At 57.8% G+C, this 25310-nt stretch overlaps 1 protein-coding gene across 1 annotated transcript in view; it reads right to left on the minus strand.

The window, feature by feature from the left end:
- The window catches only part of KIFC3 (kinesin family member C3), a 37368-nt gene that overhangs the window by 1263 nt on the left and 10795 nt on the right, over positions 1-25310 (minus strand). Inside the window, exons 4-16 of the mRNA XM_081807882.1 lie at positions 24314-24452; positions 21181-21362; positions 9576-9641; positions 8893-9081; positions 8508-8747; positions 7810-7983; positions 7073-7220; positions 6859-6989; positions 5450-5561; positions 3996-4177; positions 2639-2743; positions 625-755; positions 20-158 (exon numbers count right to left, since the gene is read on the minus strand). Of these exons, the coding sequence (XP_081664008.1) occupies positions 20-158; positions 625-755; positions 2639-2743; positions 3996-4177; positions 5450-5561; positions 6859-6989; positions 7073-7220; positions 7810-7983; positions 8508-8747; positions 8893-9081; positions 9576-9641; positions 21181-21362; positions 24314-24452 (1938 nt within the window). The remainder of the gene's footprint in view (positions 1-19; positions 159-624; positions 756-2638; positions 2744-3995; positions 4178-5449; positions 5562-6858; positions 6990-7072; positions 7221-7809; positions 7984-8507; positions 8748-8892; positions 9082-9575; positions 9642-21180; positions 21363-24313; positions 24453-25310) is intronic.

The following is a 25310-nucleotide window of genomic DNA, read 5'->3' on the forward strand; positions in this document are numbered from 1 at the left end:
CGCCCCCCCCCCCCCCGACCCCCCAGCCTTGCACCTTGTTGATGTCGTCCACGCTCTGCACCTGGAACTCGGTCAGCCCCGGCACGTACAGCTGCCCGCTGCCGTCCGGGCACAGCCGGATCTCCAGCTTCTCCTGGGGCTCCTGCCCCAGCAGGTCCCTGCAGGGACAGGGTGCACGGTCACTCCCTCCTCCCACTTCTGCCTCTGCTTGCACTGCACCCCGCCCACCCCCTCCACCTAGAATGTTCTCCCACCCCATCACACCTTCAGGAAGCCTTCCTTAACCACTGGGCTAAGCCTCTCTCCTCTCTAGCTCCTGCCCTGCACTCAGTCCGCTGAGGGGCAGACTGTTCCCCAAAGGTCCCATGGTGGCATTACTCCTGCCCCCACGGGGCACTGAGCTCTTGAGGGCAGGGCCCCCCAAATCCCCACTCTTGTTTCTCAGCACCCGGTGTAGCCTGCAGGGAGAACGGGTAGACTTGGAGGGAAAAGGAGCACCTGGGTCTGATCGGGGTGGAGCGAGCCCGGCGGGGTGGGGCAGGGGCCTGGGACCACCCAGCGCCGGGCTGAAGCAGGACACGGGGCCCCGACTTGCTCCCGCATGGCCGCGCACGGCCCTCCCACCTGAGGGCCTCGTTGTAGATCTCGGCCGCGCTGACCGTAATGGTGTACTCCCAGGCCGACGCCTTCTCCTGCACCTCGGAGAAGAGCAGCTGTAGGGCCCGCTGGTTGATGCCGGGGTTCTCGGGGGTCCCCTGGGGGCAGAAGCAAGGCCCCAGTGAGCCACGCCTCTCCGATCCGCAAGGGGTGGGCCGTGCTGATGCTTGTGTGCGGTCTGTGGCCCCCTCCCCCTCTGGCGACCACTCAGGCCAGCCACCCCGCCCAAAGCTTCCACCTGCCTCCTGGTCTGCCCCCCAAACATCCTCTCCTAGCCGCAAGCAACGTCACTCTCTTGGGCCTCAGTTTCCCCCACCTTTCCATGGCACTGCCTTACCAGGACTAGCCTGAGACTCAGAGCAGAGCCCTGGGTTATGTGCTGCTGAGCGCCAGGTGCATACCTGCTCCTGGGGGCCCCCTGGGAGGGGGCACTGGGAACCTACGACCTGCCTGCCGCCGCCCAGAGGGTGGCCCGTGTCAGGGAGGCCACGAGCTGGGCTCTGCGGGTGGTGGAAGGGGGGCACAGGCAGAGCCACGGTGCGGTGGCACCAGATGGGCTGGCCAGCCCTTCTAGAAAGAAACCTGGAGGGCGCCTGGGTGGCTCAGTTGATTAAGCGACTGCCTTCGGCTCAGGTCATGATCCTGGAGTCCCGGGATCGAGTCCCGCATCCGAGCCTGCCTCTGCCTCTGACCCTCCCCCCTCTCATGTGCTCTCTCTCTCTCATTCTCTCTCTCAAATAAATAAATAAAATCTTAAAAAAAAAAAAAGAAACCTGGAGTACTCACCTGAGCTGTCACCTCCCCTTATGTATCACCCCTCACCCCCTTCCACTTCTGTGGCTCAGCCTCCTTGCCTCCGGCCTTGTGGCCTCAGCCCTGCTGATCCCCGTGCCTGGGATGCTCTTCCCCACAGGCCCCCATGGTTGGCTCCAATGTCACTTCCTCGGGCAGGTGGCTTCATCTTCCCTCCAAAGGCCTGATCCCTCCCTCATGGCTGATTCCTCATACTCGGCTTTAAGTTTCCTCCCTGGCACCTGACAGGACACAGCCTGATTTGTTGTGGGCACTGCTGTCTCCCCACTGGCGGGCGGCTCGGGGGGGCAGACACTCTGTGGTCACAGCTGTGTCCGGCCCCCAGAACAGCACCCCGTGTACGTGGGCCTCGGCAGGTAATGTTGGAGGAGAGATGCTCCTGGAGGTCACCCCAACTGTGAGCACCCGAGAGAGTTAGGAGTCCACCCCTCCCCCCTCCCCTCCCCCCCACCATCTTGCTTGGCCTGCCCCCCACTAACCAGTCTCATCAATCCCAGAACTAGGGCAACAGCAGGGTCCAGACTGGGAAGAAAGAGCCACCATGGCAGCCTCCCCAATAGGTGCCCTGTCCAGACAATGGGACACCTGTCCTCACCCCCTCGCAGAGAACCCCACAACACCCCCTCAAGAGCTGGGGAAATGCTAACAAACCAGAGACACCCCCAGGGACCACCTTCCATTTTTATCTACAGTTGAGATTCTTCCTCCTCTCAATGCTCCCTCTCCCGCCACTCCGCACCGAGGGGGCTTGGCCACAGGCCGGGAGATGAGGCCCTGCCCTGGCCCTGGCAGCAGAGACTGCCCTCATTCATCCTAACACCCCAGGGCCCAGCACCGGGCAGCTATACAGCAGGAGCCCAATAAATGCGTGGAGGGAAAATGAAAGCCCATCCCGAGAGACATACAGGAGGTCTGGCCTGGACTCGGACCTCAGGCGGGGATCCCTGTGATGCTGGAGTTTGTTGGCACCGCACGTGCCCCGCCCCATGCCCGCCGGGACCGTCTCAGGTCCTCCTGGGCAAGGCGCCCCTCTTCAGGCCTGGTGCCTCCGGGCTAACACAGACGACTACCAGCTCTGCTCCCGTACCGCCGGAACCCCGAAGCCACGAGGGCAGCAAGGGGGTGCTCCTCACCGGTGGAACCCCTGCCCCCTGCAGCGGGTACCCACCTCCATCGTGTACGTCTTGCCGGCACCCGTCTGGCCGTAGGCGAAGATACAGACGTTGAAGCCGTCGATGCAGGAGGTGATCAGGGCTTGCACCTCCTGGAACACCTGTGAAGGGGACGTGGGATGGAGATGGCGAGCCCCCCGTGGGCCCCCCACCAGCTCTAGGTCCTGCCACCTCCCCCGAGCGCGCTCTCCTTCAGCAGTAACACAGCGGGTACTGTTACTGGCAAGCCGCTCACCGTGGAAGAATTTGTGCCTAATGGGTCACTTACAACAGACCTCAGTGGGCAATCAGGGTGCCAAGACTGAAGGGACGACAGGGCAGTGTCTCCTGCCCGCCATCGCCTGAGGAAGGGCTGCCCGGCCCTGGAGCTCAGGGACCCCACCTCTAGCTTCTCCCACGCTAAAGGAGAGCTCGGCAAAATGAAGGCGGAGGCCAGCATGTGTCTGGCGCCTCCTGCAGCCTGTCTGCCTCCTAGCAGACAGAGGACGGGGCCAAGGTGAGGCCAAGCACAGGGACAGGCGGGACAGGCGGGACAGGCGGGACAGGCGGGACAGGCCTGGCCGGTCAGCCCTGGCAGAGAGGAGAGAAGAACGCGGCTGAGACCACGGGGCTCTGACGGGCTGAGGGCTCTGCAGGTCAGCGGGGGCATCCTAGGAAGACCCGCGGACTGAGTCCTGTGCTCCCAGCAGGGGAAGCAACGCCCCCCAGGGTCAGGTGGGCGGGCGGGGCTGTGTGTGTAGGAGGGGCTCCGTGGGTGGGAGGGGCCCTGTGAGAGGGCATGGGCACGTGGGTGGGAGGGGCCCCAATAGTGGGTGGGTCTGTAAGGATGGGAGGGGCCCCAGTAGTGGGCGGGTCTATAAGGGTGGGAGAGGCCCTATGGGTGGGCATGGGCTCGTGGGTGGGAGGGGCCCCAATAGTGGGCGGGTCGGTAGGGATGGGAGGGGCCCCAATAGTGGGTGGGTCTATGAGTGTGGGTGGGCCCTGTGGGTGGGCATGGGCACGTGGGAGGGAGGGGCCTCCAATAGTGGGCAGGTCTGTAAGGGTGGGAGGAGCCCTGTGGCTGGGCATGGGCACGTGGGTGGGAGGGGCCCGAATAGTGGGTGGGGCTGTAAGGGTGGGAGGAACAGCGTAGGTGCCATAGGCTGTCCTTGAATCTCCGCCCTGCAGAGGCTTCTCAGCCTGTCTTAGCTTCCCACTCTCCTCTCCTCCAGTGGAAGAAGCGAGGCATTCCAGCACCCCAAGCTTCTCCATCCTGTCTCTCCCACTCTTAAAATTTCTTTCTGTCCATGCCCCCATCATCTCTCCCTGTGTGAACCGCCCCCCTTCCACTGCTCTGTCCGTATCCCCACTCACGTCCTGCTGTGAGGCCCGCGGGGAGAAGACCTTGTCCAGCTCAAAGGATACAGGCTTTCCTTTGTGCAGCAGGTGGATGATGGAATCGTCGTCGGCATCGAAGGTCACAGCATTGGTCGCATCGGGTCCTTCCCCGTCCTCTTTGGTGACTGGCCGGACACGAGCAATCACCCTGATGTTCCCTGGATTGTGTGGGGAGGATAGAAGGGTACATACAGGCTGGGTCAAAATGACTGCCTCCCCACTGGCGTCCTTTGGTGTCCTGGGCAGCCTGGTGGCTCAGGAAGCCCTAGCCTTCTGAGCAAGGCCACCCACAACGCTGTTATCAGTCACTCACACTATCATGAATTCATGTATCAGTACACTTTCTTCCTGGGCAAACCAGCTGAGATTGGGAGCTTCACGCTGGGGAAGGGAGGAAGGGTCAATTGTGGGGCTCAGGCACTGCCTCCAGTCCGGGTGGGATACCAAATGGACACTCTGTATCTCTGGACTTCAGTTTCCTCTATACAGTGAGGGGCGTGGGCCCCAATAAGCCAAGAGACTTGTTCTGTCATGCTAAAAGGGCTTCGTGGACGCCCGGACAGGGCTTGGGAATCAGTTGGCCTTAAAGAGAACCAGACAGCAGGTGGACGAGCAGCACATGGAATGGGGATGGGCAACAAGGCAGCTCTGGGGAGCCTGGGGGCGCAGACTGTGCCATCCCCTTGCTTCAAGCCCTTCCGCGGGATCTCAGTGCTCCTAGAATGAAGAACAAACTCCCCGCGACAGCCAGCATGCCCCTACCTTCCCCTTCACTGTACACTGCAACTCACTATCCAGGCCTCAGCTGCGGCTTCACCTCCTCCAGGAAGCCCTGCAACACCCCCCACTGTCAGACACCGAGGGGCTCTTAGAGCCCCTCCCCCGTCCCGGTAACAGGGGCAGTGTCGGGGTTCTCCGGGTGGTTACAGATCACGGTCTGCTCCCCCAGCTGCAGTGAGCACTGTGAGGGCAGCAAGAGCATCTGCGGGCCCACGGCCGTGTCTCAATGTCTGGAACAGCACCGGCAAGAGCAGCCCTCCCTTGCCCTCCATGCCGTCAGCAGGCCCTTGGTCAGAACAAGCAGTCTTCCAGCCCCCCACCACCCAGGGCTTCCCTACCCCCACTGGGGCCCTCCCGGGGCCTGGGGGTGGCCTGCCGCGGGCACCGGGGTGAGGGCTTCAGAGTAGGACCGAACAAAGTCCACATCCAGGGTGGACCATCTGGTAGCCATGCGCGTTGCAGCCAGTTCCCTGACTTCTGTGGGCCCGGGGTTTCCCTATCTACCGAGAGTGGGAGCTACAGTAGCCCCTCGGCGACCGGGTGCAGGCTCCAAGGCGTGGCCCTGGGCTGGGGGGCAGGGCAGCAGCAGCTCGGAGCCAGGTCGGGGACCCCGTGCCGGGGCGCCCCCAGCCTCCCCCCGCAGCCCTTACCTTTCAGCCGCACGAGCTCATTGTGGCACTTCTTACGCAGCTGCAGCTCCCGGCGGTACTTGCGCAGGAGCTCCTGGTTGTGGCTGTTGACCTCCTCGATGGCCTGGCCGATCTGGCAGGGGGGCGCACAGCGCTGTCAGGGGCTGGCTCCGCCAACCCGGCTTACCACGCTGCCTGCACCCCCGCTCCTGCCCTGGGCTGAGTCCTTGATGCGTGCTGTCACATGTCAGCTCCTTCCAACAGCCCCCGTGGGGACGTACGGCCGCCAGGCCCATTTCACAGAGGAATAAACTGAGCCTCAGAGAGACTAAGCCAGTGGCTCAAGGTTGCCCTAACGATGCAAACAGCCAGGACTCCGCCCTCACTCCCCAGGACTAGCACCTGACTATAATATGATTCAGCCGGAGCCAAATTCCAGCTCTACCCCTGAGCAGCTGGGGGACCCAAGGCAACTAGTTCAGTCATCACATCTCATTTTTCTCATCTGTAAAATGGGAATGACACCAACTGGTCTGTGGATCGGTAGCACCTGGGCGGTAATGATCTCCAAGTCACACTTCATAGGGGAAAGCAGCAAAATGCAGACCACAGATGCAGATGTTCCCCTCTGTTGGGTAGAAGGGTGTGTTTCTGCACCCAAATACACCCACAGGCTTCAGGAGCTCAGAACGCCCGGTGGGGGGGGCGGCGATCCTGACAGACGCCGCCTCTGGGGATCGCGGGCCAGGGAGGCAGAGAGGGTCCCCTTCCTTTTCATCTGATGCCCTTGTGCACGGCTTGAACTTTCTACTATGTCCATGTGTTGTTGACATAATTTTTCTACAGAAAAAGAACCATTTTCTATTCCGGAAATACATCAGTCTCTCCACCCTGCAGGGCCGCGCTACCGATTCAAGGAGCTGACAGCTATAAAAGGCTTCGCATGTAGGAGGCACTTCAGAGAGGCTGGCTATTCTCATGCTGTATAAGCACAGCTTAAGAAAATTAAAACCGATGTAAGAATATATGTAGCCTGTTTAAAATACAAGGATATATGTTGCATGCTTGGTTTAAAGAGTCATAATAAGGGCGCCTCGGTGGCTCAGTCAGTTAAGCGCCTGACTTGATTTTGGCTCAGGTCATGATCTCAGGGTCGTGAGATCGAGCCCCATGTTGGGCTCTGCGCTGGCCATGGAGCCTGCTTAGATTCTCTCTCTGCCCCTCCTCCCCCCAACTCTAAAAAAATAAAATAAAAAATAGTCATAAGAGAAATACTGAAATACCTGCCCCTGACCAGTCTGTTTTTCAGTCTGCGTGAGTGGGGGGAGGAGAGCTGTTGCCTGGCGGCTTCACTGCACTTTGGAATGGAGCCCTGAGCTCCAGGGCCTCTCCGAGCCTCCCCGGTCCGCTCGGCCGCGCGCTGCACTCACCTCAGCCTTGACGCTCTTGAGGGCCTCCTGCAGGAGCAGGGGGAAGCCGCGCACCTGCCGCTTGAGCCCATTGTAGTCGTTGGTGAGGGTCCGCAGCGCTGGCTGCAGCGTCAGCAGGTTGGTCCGGACCCCTTGGGGCACATGAGAGGTGTAAGGTGGACAGGGGGAGGGGCTGCAGCAGAGGGAGAGGGCAGGGCCCAGCCGGCCGGCTCACCTGCCAGGTTCTCGTGCACAGCCTTCATCTCTACCTGGGCTCTGGCAAAGGCCTCCTCGATGGCCCGGTTCTTGTCTTCCTCCAGGGACTGCATCTCCTCCAGCATCTGCCCGTGCGCCCGCTCCAGCTCTGACTCGTACATGGCGATCTGACGGCCCAGGCCAGAGGCTCAGCGTGGGGCTCGGGAGGCAGGGGGGTGGGTGCCAGAAAGAAGGCCCGCGCCTTACCCCACACGCGCACGTGAGCGAACGGCGCCCCCCACGCATCGGCACAAACACACACACGGGAGGGGTCAGATGGCCATCTCACTCCCGGAAAGGTCTGTGAGCTCCGTGCAGCTCCTTCCTTCATCAGCCCCAGCACCCGCCTGGTGTCCTGGCCCATGACTGGTGCACAAGCCACAGGCCCCAGGAGAGCAGGGGAAAGCACTTGTTACAGTAGTGACCGGGGCCCCTTCCCGAGAACGTGTGTGCTGGGGCCTGTGTGAGGAGACTCGGGATCATGTCCCTGGGCGCGCGCGGGAGGTGCGTTCTGCGAGCACACCCGTTTACAGATGAGGAAACAGAGACGTAGACAAAGCCTGGCCCGGGTCTCACAGGCAGCAGGGAGAGAAGGGCCTGGAACCCAGGTCCGTGGGCCCGCCGCGTGCTGACCCGCTGCCCTGTACTGACGCTGCCTCTGCGGGCTCCCCCCCGGTGCCCCCCCCCGGCGCCCCCGACCCCCGGCGGCCTGCGCACCTGCGCCCGGAGCTGCGCCGTCAACTGGTGTGAGCTATGCAGCTGCTGTTCCATCTCCTTCAGCACCTGCCTCTGCATGGCCACCTGCTCCTGCAGGTGCTGGTTCCGGGCCTGGGACTCGCTGAGGGCCTGCTTGGCCTTGGACGACTCCACCTCCACAGTCCTGATGACGTACTGCGGGGGGGTGGGCGGGACAGGCCCGTGGTGGTGCGAGGGTGCCTCGGCCCGACCCCGGGGACGCAGCTGGCCGCAGGAGGGGACCCTCAGGGACATCCCACCCAGAGTGCCCAGAAGAAAACCGGAGGAGCTTCAAGGTCCTGGCTTTCCAGGGCGCTGCAGGGCCTCTGGGAATCCTGTCATTTCAGTAAGCCCGAGAGCCTGGCTGCGGCCCCAGCCGGGGCACAGAACCGACAAGAAGGGCCAAGACGAGGGCAGAATCTCGCGATGCCCCACACCCATGGCCGGCAGGCGCGGGCACCTCAAGCCTCGGGCGCCGGATGCCCGCCTACTACGTGACTGGCCCCGGACAGCAAGAAGGGGGAGGAGGGGCAAGACTGAGCCCCGACCTGGGACGATTCCTCCAACCACTTGCCCTCACTCATTCACCAAGACAAGCCCCCTGCTCGGCGCGGCCCCGCCCTGGGCGCCAGGGGCCAAGAGGGCAAGGGTCCCGCTCGTGGCTACCGCCGGAGGCTCACCTTGATGGGCGGCGACTGGGCCCGCAGGCTGGCGATGGTCTCGTGGCTGTCCCGCAGGCGCCGGCTCAGCCGCTCCTCCTCCTGTGCCTTCTCGGCCAGGCAGTCCTTGAGCCTCAGCTCGACCTCGGCCAGCCGGTCGGTCTTCTGCTGCACCTCCAGGTTCAGCTCGGACAGCATGCCCTTGTTCTCGGCCACCTCCAGCTGTAGTTGCGACAGCTTGTCCCGGAGCTGGGCGCTCTCCTGCAGGTGGTTGGGGGGGGGCGGGACAAGGGTGCAGCAGACAGAGGGAAGGACAGACGAGCAGGCAGGGGTCACCGCGAGGAACCGGGGTTGCCGTTCGGGACCCAGCCCTCCGGGAGCAGCTGGGGCCGGCCGGCCCGCTCACCTGGCTGTGCTCACAGCCCGCGCAGGGGGCCGCCGCCTTGGCCCGCAGCTCTTGCACCTCGGCCTCGAAGCGCCGCATCTCCTGCCTCAGCCGCTCATTCTCCACCACCAGCAGGTCGCGGTGCTTCTCCAAGTCCGTGCCCCCCTGCAGAGAGCCGGGGCACAGGGGGCGCATGTGGCCAGGGCAGACCTGGGAAGCAAAGAGTGGGGAGGCGGAGGGGGGACAAGGGGCAGGGGAGAGAGGACGAGAGGTGGAGAGAGAGGAGAGAAAGCAAAAGGCAGGCAACGGAGGGAAGAAGGCGAAGACAGAGGAGAGAAGGGGAGCCGGAGGGACGGCCTTCACCCGCACCTCTCATTCTATTTTCCTGAGTGTGAAAGTAACAAGAAAGTCGTATTTATACACAGAGTTCACACTCCTATTTTACATCAGCAGACGAGAATTAACCTCTCTCCCTTTGGGGTCACACGGTCTCTGAGGGCCTAGTGAGTGGTGACAAGTATTCGGGGAGCATCTCCCTGGCCGAATTGCAGTCTGCTGGGCATAGATGTGGCCCCCGCTTGGGCTGGACATGAGGGCTCTGGAGAGATGGGGTCCCACACCCCATCTGGCAGGGTCAGTCTGCACAAGGCCAGGTCAGCCCCCCCCAGCAACCCCGACCTTAAGACTTCAGTGTTGAGCCTCACCAGCTCTGATCGAAGGCGGCTCACTTCCTGGGCCTGGCTAATGAGCTTCTCCTTCAGGTTTTCCACCTGCCGGCACAAAGCCACGGTCACGGTGAGCCTCGTTCCTCACCTCCGCCACACCTCCGCCCCTGCCCTCCCTGTGTTCAAGCATCAGGGCACCTGGGACTCCAGGTGAGACACACCTGCCCCGTGCCAACAGCCTTCAGCACCCTCACCTGCCACAAGACCCAGGTAGCCTGGGCTCTTGGGAAAGTGGGGAGCAAGCACAGCAGAGGTGACCCCTGCACCACTCTGAGCCCACGCCAGACTCAGGAGGCCGACCCTCAGGACCCCTGCCTTGCACCGGTCCTTGCCGTGGCCTGTGTCTACTTAGGTATTTGTAATTTTATATTCTTTTCCTTGAAAGAATTGTATAAAGTCGACGCTGCAAAACCTAGATCGGTCTTTGCCTAGACCCTAGATTCTTCCATTCAAGGGGTTCCTGGCAAGTGAGCCTGTGCAGACAGGTCTACCAGCAACCAGGGCGCATCTCAGACCTGTGTCCCCCCACCCCCACCCCCAGCTCCCAGTCTGCCTTGCTGGAGAGCTGGGGCCAGCAGAGAAGGGGGTGCACACCCCATCAGGAGGCAGGGGTGGCCTGGCTCAGCCAGAGCCCGGGGCAGGGGAAGCCACCACGATGCCAACACATCCCAGGACAGTGGCCCTCCCCCAGAGCTGTCCTCCGGCTGGCCGCCCTCCCTGCTGGCCCCAGACCCTGATTCCGCATCAGCTCCCCTCCGGGAACCTCTCGGGAAGTAACCCAAAAATGCGGCCGAAGACTTTGGCACCACCAGTGTTCCTCCGTGCATGTTTGGGGGTCTTCTTGCAGAACATTCTGTGATGCCCGTTCCTGACTGCACCTCACCTTGAGAAGGCCCAGTGAGAGTCAGACTCCCTCTGTGGGGGGCTAGGAGGTGGGTTTTACCCAAGCAGGCCACGAAGCCCTGGGTTCTTATTACTAAGCGACAGCTGACGAAGTCTGTGGCCTGCAGGGGCCGGGCCAGCCAGGTAAGGCAGGTGAGGGGCAGCACAGGTCTCCCCGGAGGAGGCAGCCACGGCCAGGGACACGCAGGCCCACATCTCCAAACTTCTGATCTTTCAGGAGAGGCCAGATGTTGGGATGCTGGGGTGTGTTGCAGCTCCCCATTTTACATGGCTGGGATGTCATCCGAGGTCTGTGGGGCACACTCGGTCTCCCGGGGCGGGAGAGGGTGGTCTCTGCTCCTCCAAGCCAGCCGGTGAGGGGAGGAAATGGAGCGACAGACCAGGCCTGCGCCGCTCCAGCGTCCCCTTCCGTTAAGAGCCTGGCGTGAGCAGCGCTCTGTTCCTCCGGCCTCCGAGCCCAGTGAGCGAGGGACAGCTCGCAGAAGGCAGCGGGTTATTCCTTAGCTGTGAAGCTGGGAGTAACCTCGATACCCAGCATTAGGGGAATGGTTAGGTAAGTCGCGGCGAGTGCTCACGCAGACTGCTATGGTTCCGGCTGTGTCTGTCACAAGTTTTAAGTGACCTGGAGGAAGACTCCTCAACATACTAAGTCAAAAATCCCGAAACAAAATTGTGAATGCAACACCACAAAGCGGAGGTCTCTGGACTGTACAATTATGCCTGACAAATTCCTTGTGCTTCCAGGCAATTTTTAAGTCTCAAATAATATGCATTCCTCTCACACTCCGCCATCCTGAAATAGGTGGGTCTACCTCCCTTTGAAAGGTTGGGGTGCCTCCGCCCCCCCCCGCTTCCTTCCCTCAGAAATCACCCCGGGAAGACCCACTTGCACTGAGCAGGTGCCCCAGACAGGCCGCTTCCTCAGCGCCGAGGTGGGTGCGCCCCGACCTCGCTCGTCCCTCATGCCACCAGCGCGCAGGCCCTATGCACGAAAGCGGGGTTTTCCAGTGCTCCCTCAGGGGGTCAGGATGCCCGCCCGCCGCCCAGGCTCCAGCTCCCTTCTTGCATCACAGTCTGAACTCTGGATGCTCCCGGGCTCTGCCTGGAACGTCTGAGGGGTGCCCCAAAAGGAAGGGGCCGCAAAACGCTGGGGGCGTGGGTGGGGGGTCGAGCAAGAGGCTATAAAAGGCTCTTCGTCAGAGGTGTCAGTCATCTCCTGGCTCGTCTCGGACAGGGGGTGCGGGGGACACAGGCCACCAACACCGCAGGGTGGCCCGGCAGGCCAGCCCCATTTGGGGCCGGGGAATGAGAATGTGTGCTGCTCGGGCGCGGGACGGCTGCCCTCCACCCAGACGGCTCTGCTTCGGGAGCGGTGAGTGCAGAGAGTGGGGCGCTGGGGGTGAACCAGACCGGAGAGCAAGGCCTTCCAGGGGAGAGGGCCCCTGTAGGCATCCGTCCACACACCCTCCCCAGCTCTGAGTCAGCGACGCGCTTGCATCTGGAGGCGAGGAGGGGAGGGACCTTCTCTATTACCCCTCAGACGCCCCAGCCCCAGCAGGCGACCCCAGCAGGCGGCCGGCACACAGTAGATACTCAATAAACACGTGAAGTAACCGAAGAGGAGCAGCACACACACTCCCAAGGGCGGAGAGCCAGGCCAACGGAGAAGCAGGCTCCTGGCGGGCTGCAAGTGTCAACCCCAGGGCTGAGGAAGGGGCCAGGCTGGGTTTGTGCAACATCCCTACCCCGGCCCAGGCTCCCGGGCAGCCAGAGAAACTGGGTCGTGGGCCTGGGGCAGAGGACCTCAGTGGGAGCGGGGGGCCGGGCCTGTCTGGCCCAAAGCCGCATTCCCATCCCTCGGCAGACGCAGGCGCCGGAGAGGGTGGGGCTGCCCTGCGCAGGTCCATGTTCTCAGCTGTCTGCTCCCATCAGCCCAGACAATCTGCTGATGACCTCCCCGGCTCCCGCCAGGCCCTGCTCATGGTCACCGGCTATCTTCTGAGGAAAAGACGGCTCTCCCAATGGCAAGACCAAGGCGTGGCTGAGCTGAAAAGGCAAGAGGTCCTGGGACCCAGAACACCCCAAGGAAAGAGAGGCCAGGGGGGCAGCCTTGGGAAACACCCCATCCTGTCCCCACACACGCGCCCTCTCAAGACACCTGACTCGTGGCCACATGAACACTGACTGTACCCATCTGGCCCCATCCACCCTGCCCTGCCCACTGCCAAGTTTGCACATTAGAGTCCTTCTGCCACTGAGGGGCAGTTGAGCACATGGGTTCTAGGGCCGGACTGCCCAGCTTTCTTTTTTCCTTTTTTTTTTAGGAAAGTAAAATATTTTATTTTGTATTTATAATTTTTTTTTTAAGATTTTATTTATTTATTTGACAGAGAGAGACACAGCGAGAGAGGCAACACAAGCAGGGGGAGTGGGAGAGGGAGAAGCAGGCTTCCCGCCGAGCAGGGAGCCCGATGCGGGGCTCGATCCCAGGACCCTGGGATCATGACCTGAGCCGAAGGCAGACGCTTAACGACTGAGCCACCCAGGCGCCCCTTGTATTTATAATTTATAAATCTCCCAAAGTTTCCAAATATTTGCCATCTATCTAATCTATCACCTATCTATCACCTATCTATCATCTATCTACCTATGTTTATTTTTTTATTATGTTATGTTAATCACTACACATTACATCATTAGTTTTTGATGTAGTGTTCCATGATTCATTGTTTGCGTAGAACAACCAGTGCTCCATGCAGAACGTGCCCTCCTTAATACCCATCACCAGGCTAACCCATCCCCCCACCGCCCTCCCCTCTAGAACCCTCAGTTTGTTTCTCAGAGTCCATCGTCTCTCATGGTTTGTCTCCACCTCCCATTTCCCCCCTTCATTTTTCCCTTCCTACTATCTTCTTTTTTTTTTTTTAACATATAATGTATTATTTGTTTCAGAGGTACAGGTCTGTGATTCATCAGTCTTACACAATTCACAGCGCTCACCATAGCACATACCCTCCCCAGTGTCTATCACCCAGCCACCCCATCCCTCTCACCCCCCACCACTCCAGCACCCCTCAGTTTGTTTCCTGAGATTAAGAATTCCTCATATCAGTGAGGTCATATGATACATGTCTTTCTCTGATTGACTTATTTCGCTCAGCATAATACCCTCCAGTTCCAGCTTTCTAATACAGACATCACCCTGCCCCCTGGATAACCGTGGAGAAGTCTCCACATGGCCATGCCTCTTGCTTTCCTCATCGGGACAAGGAGGCTACTCCTGGGAGGATGTCTGGAGGATTAGGTGAGATTAAATAAGATAATACACGTAAATCACTTAATGAGTTCTATTGTTAGCATGAAGGTCCCTGAAGGCAATATTTGTCTCTTGTATGGGCGCCTGGTACACAGCAGGTGCTCAGTAAACGCATGTAGAAAGAACGCTGAATGCACGAGGGGCCAGGCCGAGCAGAGTCTCTGCGTGAGACTGTCAGGCAGGGCGTGGGGCAGGAGGGGTGCTGGAGGCCGGGGCACCACGGGGGAGTCAGAGGAAGGACGCTCACTCCTGCCAAGGGCAGGACTGCTCCTAAGTTCCAGACAGTGGGTGCCACATGGGAACGGCAGCCCAGAGATGCCACGTCTTCCAGTATTTTCTGACAAAATAGGAGGTCCAGATTTTTATGTGAACTTAACTCAGGTTTAAAAATTGACAGCTAGGGCGCCTGAGTGGCCTAGTTGGTTAAGCATCTGCCTTCGGCTCAGGTCATGGTCCCAGGGTCCTGGGATCAAGCCCTGCATCGGGCTCCCTGCTCAATGAGGAGTCTGCTTCTCCCTCTGCCTCTTCTCTCTGCTTGTGATCTCTCTTGCTCTCTCAAATAAATGAATAAAATCTTAAAAAAAAAAAAAAATTGACAACTAATCTGATTACTAAAAAAGCAGGCCAATTAGAACTAATAAACTCAGCTAAGTCACAGGATACAAAATCAACACGTAAAAATCAGCTGTTCTTCAGGATGCCTGTGCGGGCTCAGTTAGTTAAGTGTCCAACTCTCGGTTTCGGCTCCGGTCATGATCTCAGGGTCGTGAGATCGAGCCCTGCGTCAGGCTCTGTGCTCAGCACAGAGTGTGCTTGTCCCTCTCTGTCCTCCTCTGCTTCTCTCCCCACGATCCCTCTCTGAAATAAATAAAATCTTTAAAAAAGGCGGGGGGGCGCCTGAGTGGCCTAGTTGGTTAAGCATCTGCCTTCGGCTCAGGTCATGATCCCAGGGTCCTGGGACCAAGCCCCACATGGGGCTCCTTGCTCAGCAGGGAGTCTGCTTCTCGCTCTCCCTTTACCTGCTGCTCCCCCTGCTTGTGTGCTCTCTCTCTCTCCCCCTGTCAAATAAATAAATAAAACCTTTTTTAAAAATCTTTAAAAAAAAATCAGTTGTGCTTCTACACACTAACAATGAACAATCCAAAAAGGACATTTAGGAAATAATTCCATTTACAATAGCATCAGAAGAATAAAATAGGAATAAACTTAATCAAGGAGGCAAAAGATCTGTACATTGAAAACTATAAAATGTTGCTGGAATCAATTAAAGAAGACACTGATAAATGAAAAGACCCCGGGTGTCTCGGTGGCTCAGTGTCTGCCTTCGGCTCAGGTCATGATCCCAGGGTTCTGGGATTGGGCCCCATGTCAGGCTCCCTGCTCAGTGGGGAGCCTGCTTCTCCCTCTCCCTCTGTCCCTTCCCCTGCTTGTGCTCTCTCTCTCTCAAATAAATAAATAAAAATCTTAAAAAAAAAAAGACGTTCCACGTTCATGGATTGTCATTGTTAAGATGTCAGTCCCTACTACCCAAAGTGATCATCGGACTCAATGCAATCCCCATCAAAATTCCAATGACATTCTTTTGCAGAAATAGAAAAATCCATCCTAAAATTCATATAAAATCTCAAAGGACCCCAAATAGCCAAACCATACTTGCAAAAGAAGAGAAAGTTGGAGGTTTCACACTTCCTGATTTCAAAAGTTACTACAAAGCTGTAGCAATGAAAATTATGAAGTATTGGCATAAAGACAGACATAGAGACCAATGGAATAGAATAGACAACCCAGAAATAAGCCTTCACATACGTGGCCAATTGATTTTTGACAAGGGTGCCAAGACCATTCAATGGGGAAAGGACAGTCTTTTCAACAAATGGTGTTGGGAAACTGGACGTTCACATGGAAAAGAATGAAGTTGGACCCTTGCTTTACACCCCAGACAAAATTCACTCAAAAAAGATCAAAGACCTAAACGTAAAAGCTAAAATTATACAACTCTTAGAAGAAAACACAGAGGAAAACATTCACGGTCCTGGATTTGGCAGTGCTCTCTTGGATGGGATACCAACAGCACAGGCAAGAAAAGACCAAATAGATAAGCTGGACTTCATCAAAATAAAACCTTCTGTGCATCGAAAGACACCATCAACAGAGTAGAAAGGCGACCCACGGAATGGGGGACACTATCTGCAAATCATATACTGATAAGGGGTTAATATTCAGAATGCAGAGAGAACTCCTACAACTCAACCACAAAAACAAAAACAAAAACAAACAGTTCAGAATGGGCAAAGGACTTGGATGGACATTTCTCCAAGGAAGACAGACACATGGCCAATAAGCACAGGAAAAGATGCTCAACATCACTAGTCATTAGGGAGATGCTAATCAAAGCCACAATGAGATACCACTTCACACCCATTATGATGGCTATTAATTTAAAAAAAAAATACCTCAGAAAATAACAAATATTGTTGGGAATGTGGAGAAACTGCTGGTGGGAATGTAAAATACTATACCCGCTATGGAAAACAGGACGGTAGATTACTCAAACAATTTTAACTAGAACTACCATATGATCCAGCAATTCTACTTCAGGGTATTTACCCAAAAGGAATGAAAATATCTTTTTTTTTTTTTTAAAGATTTTATTTATTTATTTATTTGCGAGAGAATGAGAGACAGAGAGCACGAGAGGGAAGAGGGTCAGAGGGAGAGGCAGACCCCCCGCCGAGCAGGGAGCCCGATGCGGGACTCGATCCCGGGACTCCAGGATCATGACCTGAGCCGAAGGCAGTCGCTTAACCAACTGAGCCACCCAGGCGCCCAGGAATGAAAATATCTTTAAGTGATATTTGCACACCCATGGTCATAGCAGCATTATTCATAATAGCTAAAATGGGGAAGCAACCCGAGTGTCCACTGATGAACAGATAAGCAAAGTGTGGTGTATCCATACAATGGAATATTATTCTGCCTTAAAAAGGAAGGAAATCCTGGGGCGCCTGGGTGGCTCAGGTCATGATCCTGGGGTCCTGGGATCAAGCCCGTGTTGGGCTCCCTGCTCAGCAGGGGAGTCTGCTTCTCCCTTTCCCTCTGCTCCTCACCTCCACCTTGTACTCACACACGTACTCTCTCTCTCAAATAAATAAAATCTTAAAAAAAAAAAAAAAAAAGGAAATCCTGCCATTTGCAACAGCATGGATGAACTTGGAAAGCATCATGGTAAGTGAAAGAAGCCAGTCACAAAAGACAAATACTATGATTCCACTTATATGAACCACCGGGAATAGCTAAATTCACAGAGACAGAGAGTAGAATGGTGGGTGGCAGGGGCTGGGGGAGAGGACTGGGGGAGTGGGTAGTTGGTATTTAATGGGAGCAGTTTTAGGTTTGCAAGGTGAAAAGAGGTCTGGGGACGGATGGTGGTGATGGTTGTGCAACAGTGTGAATACACTTAATACCACTTCAAAACGGCCGCAATGGTAAATTTTATGTTATGTGTATTCTATCGCGATGTTTTTAATTGTTAAAAGAAGAGAAACAAAGCAGGCAAACAAGACACCTTTGAAGGCTAGATCTTGGCTGCCAGTCTGTGGCCTCGGAGCACAATTTTCTGAGGTTCTACCTTGAGGTTCAAGGGCAATGCAGGGAGTGCAGTCTGGAACACTGGCACGAGCCTTGGGGGTGTGGAGGCCACTGCTCCAGGGACATCCACAAAGGAGGGGGAGCCCGAGGCCACCAGGATGCGGCCCGGGGCTGCTGCTGCCAACACTGGAGAGGGTCATCCAGACCAACCACAACCACATGGCAGTTGCCAGACCAACCACCAGTGGCCTCTGTGGCCTGGGTCAGCTGGATGCCCGAGGACTGGGGACCTGTCGTCCAACTGCTCCCCACAAGGAGCACGGTGGGTGCCCAGTAAATACAAATATCTCCATCTGACATTTATCCGCGGGTACACCTCCGAAGACTCTCGCAGCCCCCTCAAGCCTAGGTCCCAGCGGGGATAACGGCAGCCCCCTTTACTGAGTCAGCTTGGCCAGCAGGGCACGGGGACCTCCTAAGATCATCACTTTAACCCCCCGATTCTGTGAGGTAGATACCATTATTATCCCCACTTTCCAGGAAGAAAAACCGAGATTCCAAGAGATGAAGCCTTAGTTAAGCAACTTGCTCAAGGTCACCTGACCACTAAATGGTGGATGTCGGATTGAAACTTGGGTCCGTGGGACCCCCACGGGACCCTCAAACTCCACTACCAGGGCTACACTGCCTTTCAGGAAGAGCAACATGGGAAGGCAGCCACATCCAGAAGGCAGGTCTAGACAAGGCTGGGAATAGGGCACCATGAGCATGAGGCAGAGTGTCCACCTCTTTTCTCAGATGAGCAACATTTAGAAGAGCAGGAGGGTCGGTCTGGGTCAAACCATAGGGAGGCCCACAGGAGACCAGAGCATGCAGAAGCGATACTTCACGAGGCGCAGCACTTCATCGTTTGTCATCCATTTTTCTGTCCAGTCTCACGACTGAGCTAGCCGCTAACCACAGAGCACCCTGTATCAGCCCCAGTTCAGAGAACGGTAAATGAAGGCCCAGGGAGGCGGTGACTTCCTACAGCTGCCTGGCTAGCATGTGGCGTGGCTGGAGCTGGACCCCTGCTCGTGTGATTCCAGATCCAAAGCTCTTCCCAGTAAAGACAGTGGTGGTGGCAGGAACACCAACATAATCGGCTCAGCTCATCAGGTGCTATGATGTCCATTTTACAGATGAAGAAACTGAGGCGCAGAGCGGCAAATAACCAGCCCAAGGTCACACAGCTGAGTAGTGCCCAAAGTCAGGATTCGAACCTGGCCCTTGGCCCATGTGGTTGGACATAGCTCCACAGAGTTGGACCCTCCGAAGAGGAGCCCAGAGACCCGGAGCTTCAGGGGCATCCCCTGAAATTTTCAGGAAAGAACCGGCAGCGAGGAAATTCAAGGATAAAACTCGAGCCAAGATGAGGAACCATTTGGAATTCTCCCAGTCGTCCAGGGGAGCTGGGGATGGGAGAGGACAGGGGCTGGGAAGGTTTGGAAAGCTGGGGCACAAAGATACCAAAAGGCTAAGATGCTTCACCTTCAACTTCCCCTGTAAAAAGTAAGTAGATTTTGCTAAATGGGGGTGCCTGGCTGGCTCAGTCCATTAAGCATCTGCCTTTGGCTCAGGTCTTGATCTCTGGGTCCAGGGATCGAGCCCTGCCCTGCGTTGGGCTCCCTGCTCGGTGGGGAGGCTTCTTCCCTCCCACCCCCGACTTGTGCTCACTCTCTCTTTCAAATAAATAAATAAAATCTTTACAAGAAATAAAAAAGTAAAAGAAAAAAAAATTTTTTTAATTTGTTTAAAGTTATGAAAGGCCACGTATTGTGATGATTTCATTTCTACGAAGTGTTCAGAAAAGGCAAATCTGTATAAACAGAAAGCAGATCCCTGGTTTCCAGAGGTGGTGGGGTGGGCGGGGGTGGGGGGGAAAGGAGAGTGACTAAATAGGCCTTTTTAGGGTGATGAAAATGTTCTGAAATTAGATGGTGGTGTTGGTCACATCACCGTCTTAATATACTTAAGACCTTTAAATTGTACACCTTAAAGGGGTAAATTTTGTGGTATGTGAATTATATTTCAGTAAAGCCCTTTAAAAAAAAAAAACTTTTTCAAAAATGAAGTGCCAGGACAGTCTAACCTGGAGAAGGTCAGGGAAAGAAGAGCTGCTGACAAGCTCTTGCCACGGGCCAGGCAAGTCCTGCAGGTGTGAGCCCTGGACCAGCCCCCAGCCCCACAGGGCTACCCAAACCTTGGTTCTGCCCCTCTACTCATCTTGCTCCTCCTGCCACAGTCCCTTTGCACAGACTGTTCTCTCAGCCCAGAACCCACTTCCTCTGCTTTGTGCCAGACCTTAGCTCCAGCACTGCTTTCTCAAGGAGGCTGTCCCTGACCTCCCCAACGGGTCCTGATGTCCCAGACAAAGGCCTCTGGTACAAGCCCTCCTGCCCTGTGTGTGCCCACCTGGAAAGCCCTTGTTACTCTTCGAACTTAACATGGGTGCATGTAACAAATGTCTGTCCTCTGACCCTAGACCACAGCCTCCAGAGGCCAGGGTGTGCCTGCGCACCTGGACGTCCCCAGTGGTTAGCTTGGTGCCCAGTGGATCCCGGGCACTCCGCAAACATCTGAGAGAGGGAGGCAGAGGGACGCTGCAGGAGGCAACAGAGACACAAAGTTGGTGTGTCACCCTGCCGAGAGGAGCCCCCGACAGTGAGGCAGACAGGCCCAGAGGTAGCAAACAAGGGCGTCAGTGTATCAGAGGGAGACACGGGGCACTAGGGCCGCCCCAAGGAGGCCCACCTGACTCAGCAAGGGGCAAGTGGTCAGAACAGACAGTTCTTGAGAAGAGGATACACCTGTACGGTGGGAAAAAATGCTGCATTGAAAAAAATGCATAAAAGTAATCTGCTGCTCCCTGGAACCGAGAACAAGTCACGGTATTCAGTGATGTTCCCCCAAGCAGAAGGCCCACATGCTGGGTCACCACAGAGAAAGAACTTGGCCCCACCTGAAGGCAGGCCTTTCAACAGAGAGCCCTGAGTTCAGGGCACGGATCCGAGGCAGAGATGATGTAGAGACAGGGTGGGGGGCCTGGGTTCAGGGCACGGATCCGAGGCAGAGATGATGTAGAGACAGGGTGGGGGGCTTTGGGGAAGTGGGGAAGGTCACACAGACACAAAAGACAGACACTGACCATGGCTGTGGGGGGAGCTGAGCCCCCGGACAGGGGCCTCAGGGCCCACATGCAGGTGGGGAGGGAGGGCCCATGGTCAGCCCCAGAGGGCATGCAGCTCAGAGTCTGCACGTGTCCTCCTGGCCAGCCAAGGAAGGAGACAGTGCTTGCCAGCATACACCTGAGGCCCTCCCTGGCTTCCAGAAGTCTGAGAGCTCCTCCTCCCGGGTGCACTCCCACCAGCCTTCCCTGGGGTCGCCTCTGCAGTGAATTCTGTCTACTAGCACCGCCCGGTAGTTGGACGGGGTGGACTCCGCAGTGGCCGCAGGGCTGAAAGCACCCCTGTACCTCCCCGCTTCACTCACATCTGCACACGCAGCCTACGCTTCTAGGAAGCACGAGGAACGGGGCACAAGGAGGAGCCGGAGGGGAGACCCAGGCCTCTGGCTCTTACCACCTTGCCCTCTCGCGCATTCCTGAGCCAAGGGGGGGAACCCTATCTGTCCGTCGTGCCAGTGGCCCGGTGGGTTGGTTCTAGGGGCCCCAAGCAGTGTCCTCTGCCCTGCCCCACGGTGGGCAGTGGCCTCTGCCATCCCATCCTCCCCAGGTACCTGGTTCTGCAGCTGGGTGGATGCGGCTTGCTGGTCACTGTCTCGGAGGGCCAGCCCCTCCTGCAGCCGGGCTCTCTCTTCCTGCAGCTGGGACATGGTCACCACCATCCTATGTACCATGGGGGCCGCACCCGGCCGCCCCGCCAGGCTCGAGCACCTCCCGCTGCCAAAGAGCCGCCCACCTATGAGCAAAGTAGTGGCCAATCAGCAGGACAGCCGAGGACCCACCCTGGCTGAGGAGAGGGGGCCCGTCGGGGCAGGGCAGACCATCGGGGATGGGGCGGGGATGCAAGCCGATGGGCCGGAGGCCGGGGGCTGCAGGAGCATGGGTGAGCCAGGGGCTCCAGGGCCTCCCCTAGAGGAAGCCACGCCCACGGGCAGCTTCTGGGAGACAGGATCGCCTGGATCAGGACTTAGGAAAGCAACTTTCACCCTATACCCCTCAAAGCGTGTGTCCTAGGTCTGACAGGCCATCCCCTCTCCACGGCCAGGCTGCAAGGAACCACAGCTGAGAAAGACACGGCTTCTGGCAACAGGTGATGAAGAGTCTGGGGTTCTCTCCCCAGAAAACACTCTTCTTGGGAGAATATGATTTCTTTAAACCCCAACCCCCTCTCTAGAGCCCAGAAGAGAGGCAGAGGCTCCCCAGTCTGTCCTCTGACCTCCGCAGGGAGTGATACCTGCACACAGAGAAGGGGTGAGGGGAGGGTGTGCGGGCACAAGGGACAGCGAGACCAGGACACATGGACACAGACAGAGCATGTGAGCAGGAACACAGCCAGGCCCGCTCTGGGCCGACACCTGCACTGAGCACAGGGACTGCACAGGCACGAGGAAAAGATAAATACTGGTGGGGAGGGGGGCCTCCGCCTGAGTCCTCCTCCTGCCACGGCCTTCCACTGTCCTGTCACCAGGAGGAGAGAAACAGACAGACGCACGGAAGGACAAAGACACAGAATCAAGGGCCATGACCTGCTAATAGGGCCTGGGATGTATGTCATAGCTTGCTTGGAGGACACCAAGAAGGGTCACCGTCTCGGCGAGGAGCTGGGGGTGTGCAGAGGTGGGGCAGAGGAGAGGGGGTAAGGGCAGGAGATTTGCCTCTCCCCTCGGGTAGCCCAAACGGAGACCTGGCCAAAGCCCCAGGAGGCAGAAAGAAGCGTCCAAGAGTTTAGTGTGACAAGTGGCATCTGTTGACCCCAGGCCTCCACTCTGAGAGCAGCAGGGCTTCTGGGCTCCCCCACACTATACCCCAGGAGCCACAGCTGAGAGGCAGGACTCCCAGGGGCTCTGCGTCTGAAGTCACACCCCCTACTGGCAGCTTCCACCCACCAGGAGGGGGCAGATGTGCTCACTGAGACTTCAGAGAGGCCAAAATAGAGCTTCCGGGCTGCGCTGGATATCTCAGCCCTGTCCCCAGGAGGGTGGGCCCTGAGAAGTCCCAGGTCCCGCTCTCCAGAGGGCAGGCGAAGCACACACAGGCTGGCTTTTCCCTTTCTCCCAGTCCCTTGCAAGAGCTGCAGCTCGAGACCCTCTGGGAAGCCAGAGCAGGGGCATGGCCAGCTGGCTCGTGGCCCCGGCCGTGGGGCCTGCATGGGACGCAGCAGGTGTATCACTCGCAGTTGGCCAAGCTTCTGCTCCCTGTTCTAGAGAGAGTGAGGTCAGATGGATGCTTCCAGGCCTGCACACGGGGCTGCCATGAGCAGCATGTGACCAGCATGGCCCTCAGCCCTCTGCAAACTGCCATGGTGTGGTAGGGAACACACTAGACTCCCTGTCCCAAGAGCCAGTTCTGCCACCTACGAGATGGGAGGCTGGGGCCCCTGGGGTCCTCCTTTGCAAAATGGAGACACTGGTCCTTGCCCATAGAGGCAACCTTGGAAAAGGAGCCTGGAATCCATGAGGGATGCACAGAAGCGTCACCCAACAGGCCGCAGGGCTCGGATGAGACATGGAATCGTTTTTCTCATCCAGGATACTGAGAAGGTTCGGAGACCCCTGGAGCCCACAGAGGGCTTCATCCTGACCTCAGCACAGGGCCACAGCCAGGGGAGCTGAAACGGGGCCTGGAGAGCACTTGCCAGGGGAGAAAAGACCTTCAAGGAGCTAAGGGAGGTCGGAGGAGGAGGGAGAGGTGAGATCAAAGGGGCACTTAGGGACGCGGGACAGAAGGGGTCTTGGCGCCGAGAAGGCTGCACGCCCCTCTTAGTGAGCCAGTTGTCAGTGCAAGTCATCAAAAGAGAGTGTGCCTCAGAGACCCTGCCTGCACACCGCCCCTCACGGTCACTCAGGCGCAGGGACACTGAGGTCCGGCTCTGAGTCCCCACTCTTCACAGGAGCTGGTCTCCCTCTTCTCCACAAATTAGGAGATCCAACTTGACTGGCTGGACGGTGCACCCCTTCCCAAGGCCCGTCTGCCCACACCTCGGCCAGACCCCGGCACCTGCCCCTGAACACCAGACAGGCAACCGCGGCTCTGGGACAGCCCCAGAGAAGGCAGTGGCTCCTTCCACCCCACAGGGGGTTCAGAACCACCAATCCACCCCTGCTGACGAGAGGAAGAAAGCAAGAGAAAGCTTTCTCTCCACACCTTCTTGGCTGTCCCCTGGGGCTCCCTGAGGATGCTTTTTCCCAATTACTGCTGCGCTCGGGCTTCCCGCTAGGGGACCCCACAAAGGGGGCCCGTGGACTCTTCCAGAACCAGTCATCCTGGACAGAGAAGAAGGGAGCCACCAGCTCCTCTATCCTGGCCTTGTGGCAGCAGGGGACCCACAGCTAAGGGGGATGGGTTCAGGCCTCCCTCGGCAGGCTGTGGCGTCTTTGAGGCTGCCACCCTTGGCCTGCTTTAGACGGGCACTGGGGAAAAGACAAAAAGCAGGGAAATTCAACCCCAGCCCACACGGGCCTCTCATCGCTGGGTCGGGCCCTGGTGGCACCGGGAGGGGGGCATCCCTGGAGTAGGGGCGGGCGGGCTGGGGTCTCTGAGTTGAGTGGCCAGGTGGCCAGGATTTGGCTGGGCCACCTCCAGGTGAAGCGGAGAGCATGGGGGGACAGCTCCAACGCCACAGGAGCCTCCCCTCCAGGGCCAGCTTCAGCGGGGGCTGTTCCAGGTTGGCGGGCAGGCCTGCTTTACCTGTTTTCTCTACATTCATGGTGCCACCAGCTTCCTGGGCCTCCCGGTCCCGCCTGGGGGCCGGCGCCTGCCTCTTCGGGAGCTTCTCCTCTTTCGTCCCCTGACTCTTGTTCTCGCACCCCTTGTCCAGGAGGGCTTGCTGCCAAGACACAACCAGAATCCTCACGTGAAGGGGACTGCAGAGGGGAGGGCACCCCTCCTGAGCCTGAGGATGCTGTGCTCCTGGAGCTGGTGAGCACCCCGGGCCCAGGGATCCATCACTCGCTGTGTGAGTGGGTGAGGACAATGAGGCCTGGGGTCTGGAAGAAATGTGCCCAGATGCCACGACAAGATAGTGGCAGCGTATTTTCTGGGCCCCTGCTGGCAGCCAGCCATCTGCATCCATGAAGAAGGTTCTCAGGCACTTAGACGTTCTCACGTGAAACTCACTGGGCTATCCCTGCGGGGCTCTGTGGGGCGTGAGCCGCCAGGGCAGCAACCTGCTTGCCTCAGGCCCACGGCCCCCCCATTCACAGGGCTGTCCAGCCCCACCAGGCACAATCCCCCCCAGGATGTCAGCTGCCCCCACCTACAGACAGCACCAGCTTGGGACTGCCAAGAGGGGGGCACATAGATCCACACAAGCAGGGGAAGGCCATGCCCCCCCGTCTCCTGGTCAAGGAGAAACCGAGGCAAAGAAGGCTGAGGTAGAATAGGCCACCGGACAGGCAGGGAGAGAGGCGGGGAGGGACAGAAAGAATCATCCAGAGATGATGCCGCTCACGTAGAAAGACATCCAAAGCAAGCTGCAGAACCACATGGATAGTGTAATCCCATCTGACGATAAGACAAAACAGGCCTCAAAAAAAAAAAAAGTCTGGGGGACTGTATAGACAATGGGTCTCTCTGGGAGGTCAGGTGATGCAGCAGCTAGGAGGAGAAACGTGCATCATTTAAACTTTTGGGCGAGTAAAAAGAAACTTAACCATGAGAATGTGGGAAGAAGGGAAAGGAGCCT

Source organism: Leptonychotes weddellii, chromosome 16 (genome assembly GCF_054177405.1).
Source record: "Leptonychotes weddellii isolate Sample4059 chromosome 16, ASM5417740v2, whole genome shotgun sequence".
In the NCBI taxonomy this organism is placed as follows: Eukaryota; Metazoa; Chordata; class Mammalia; order Carnivora; family Phocidae; genus Leptonychotes; species Leptonychotes weddellii.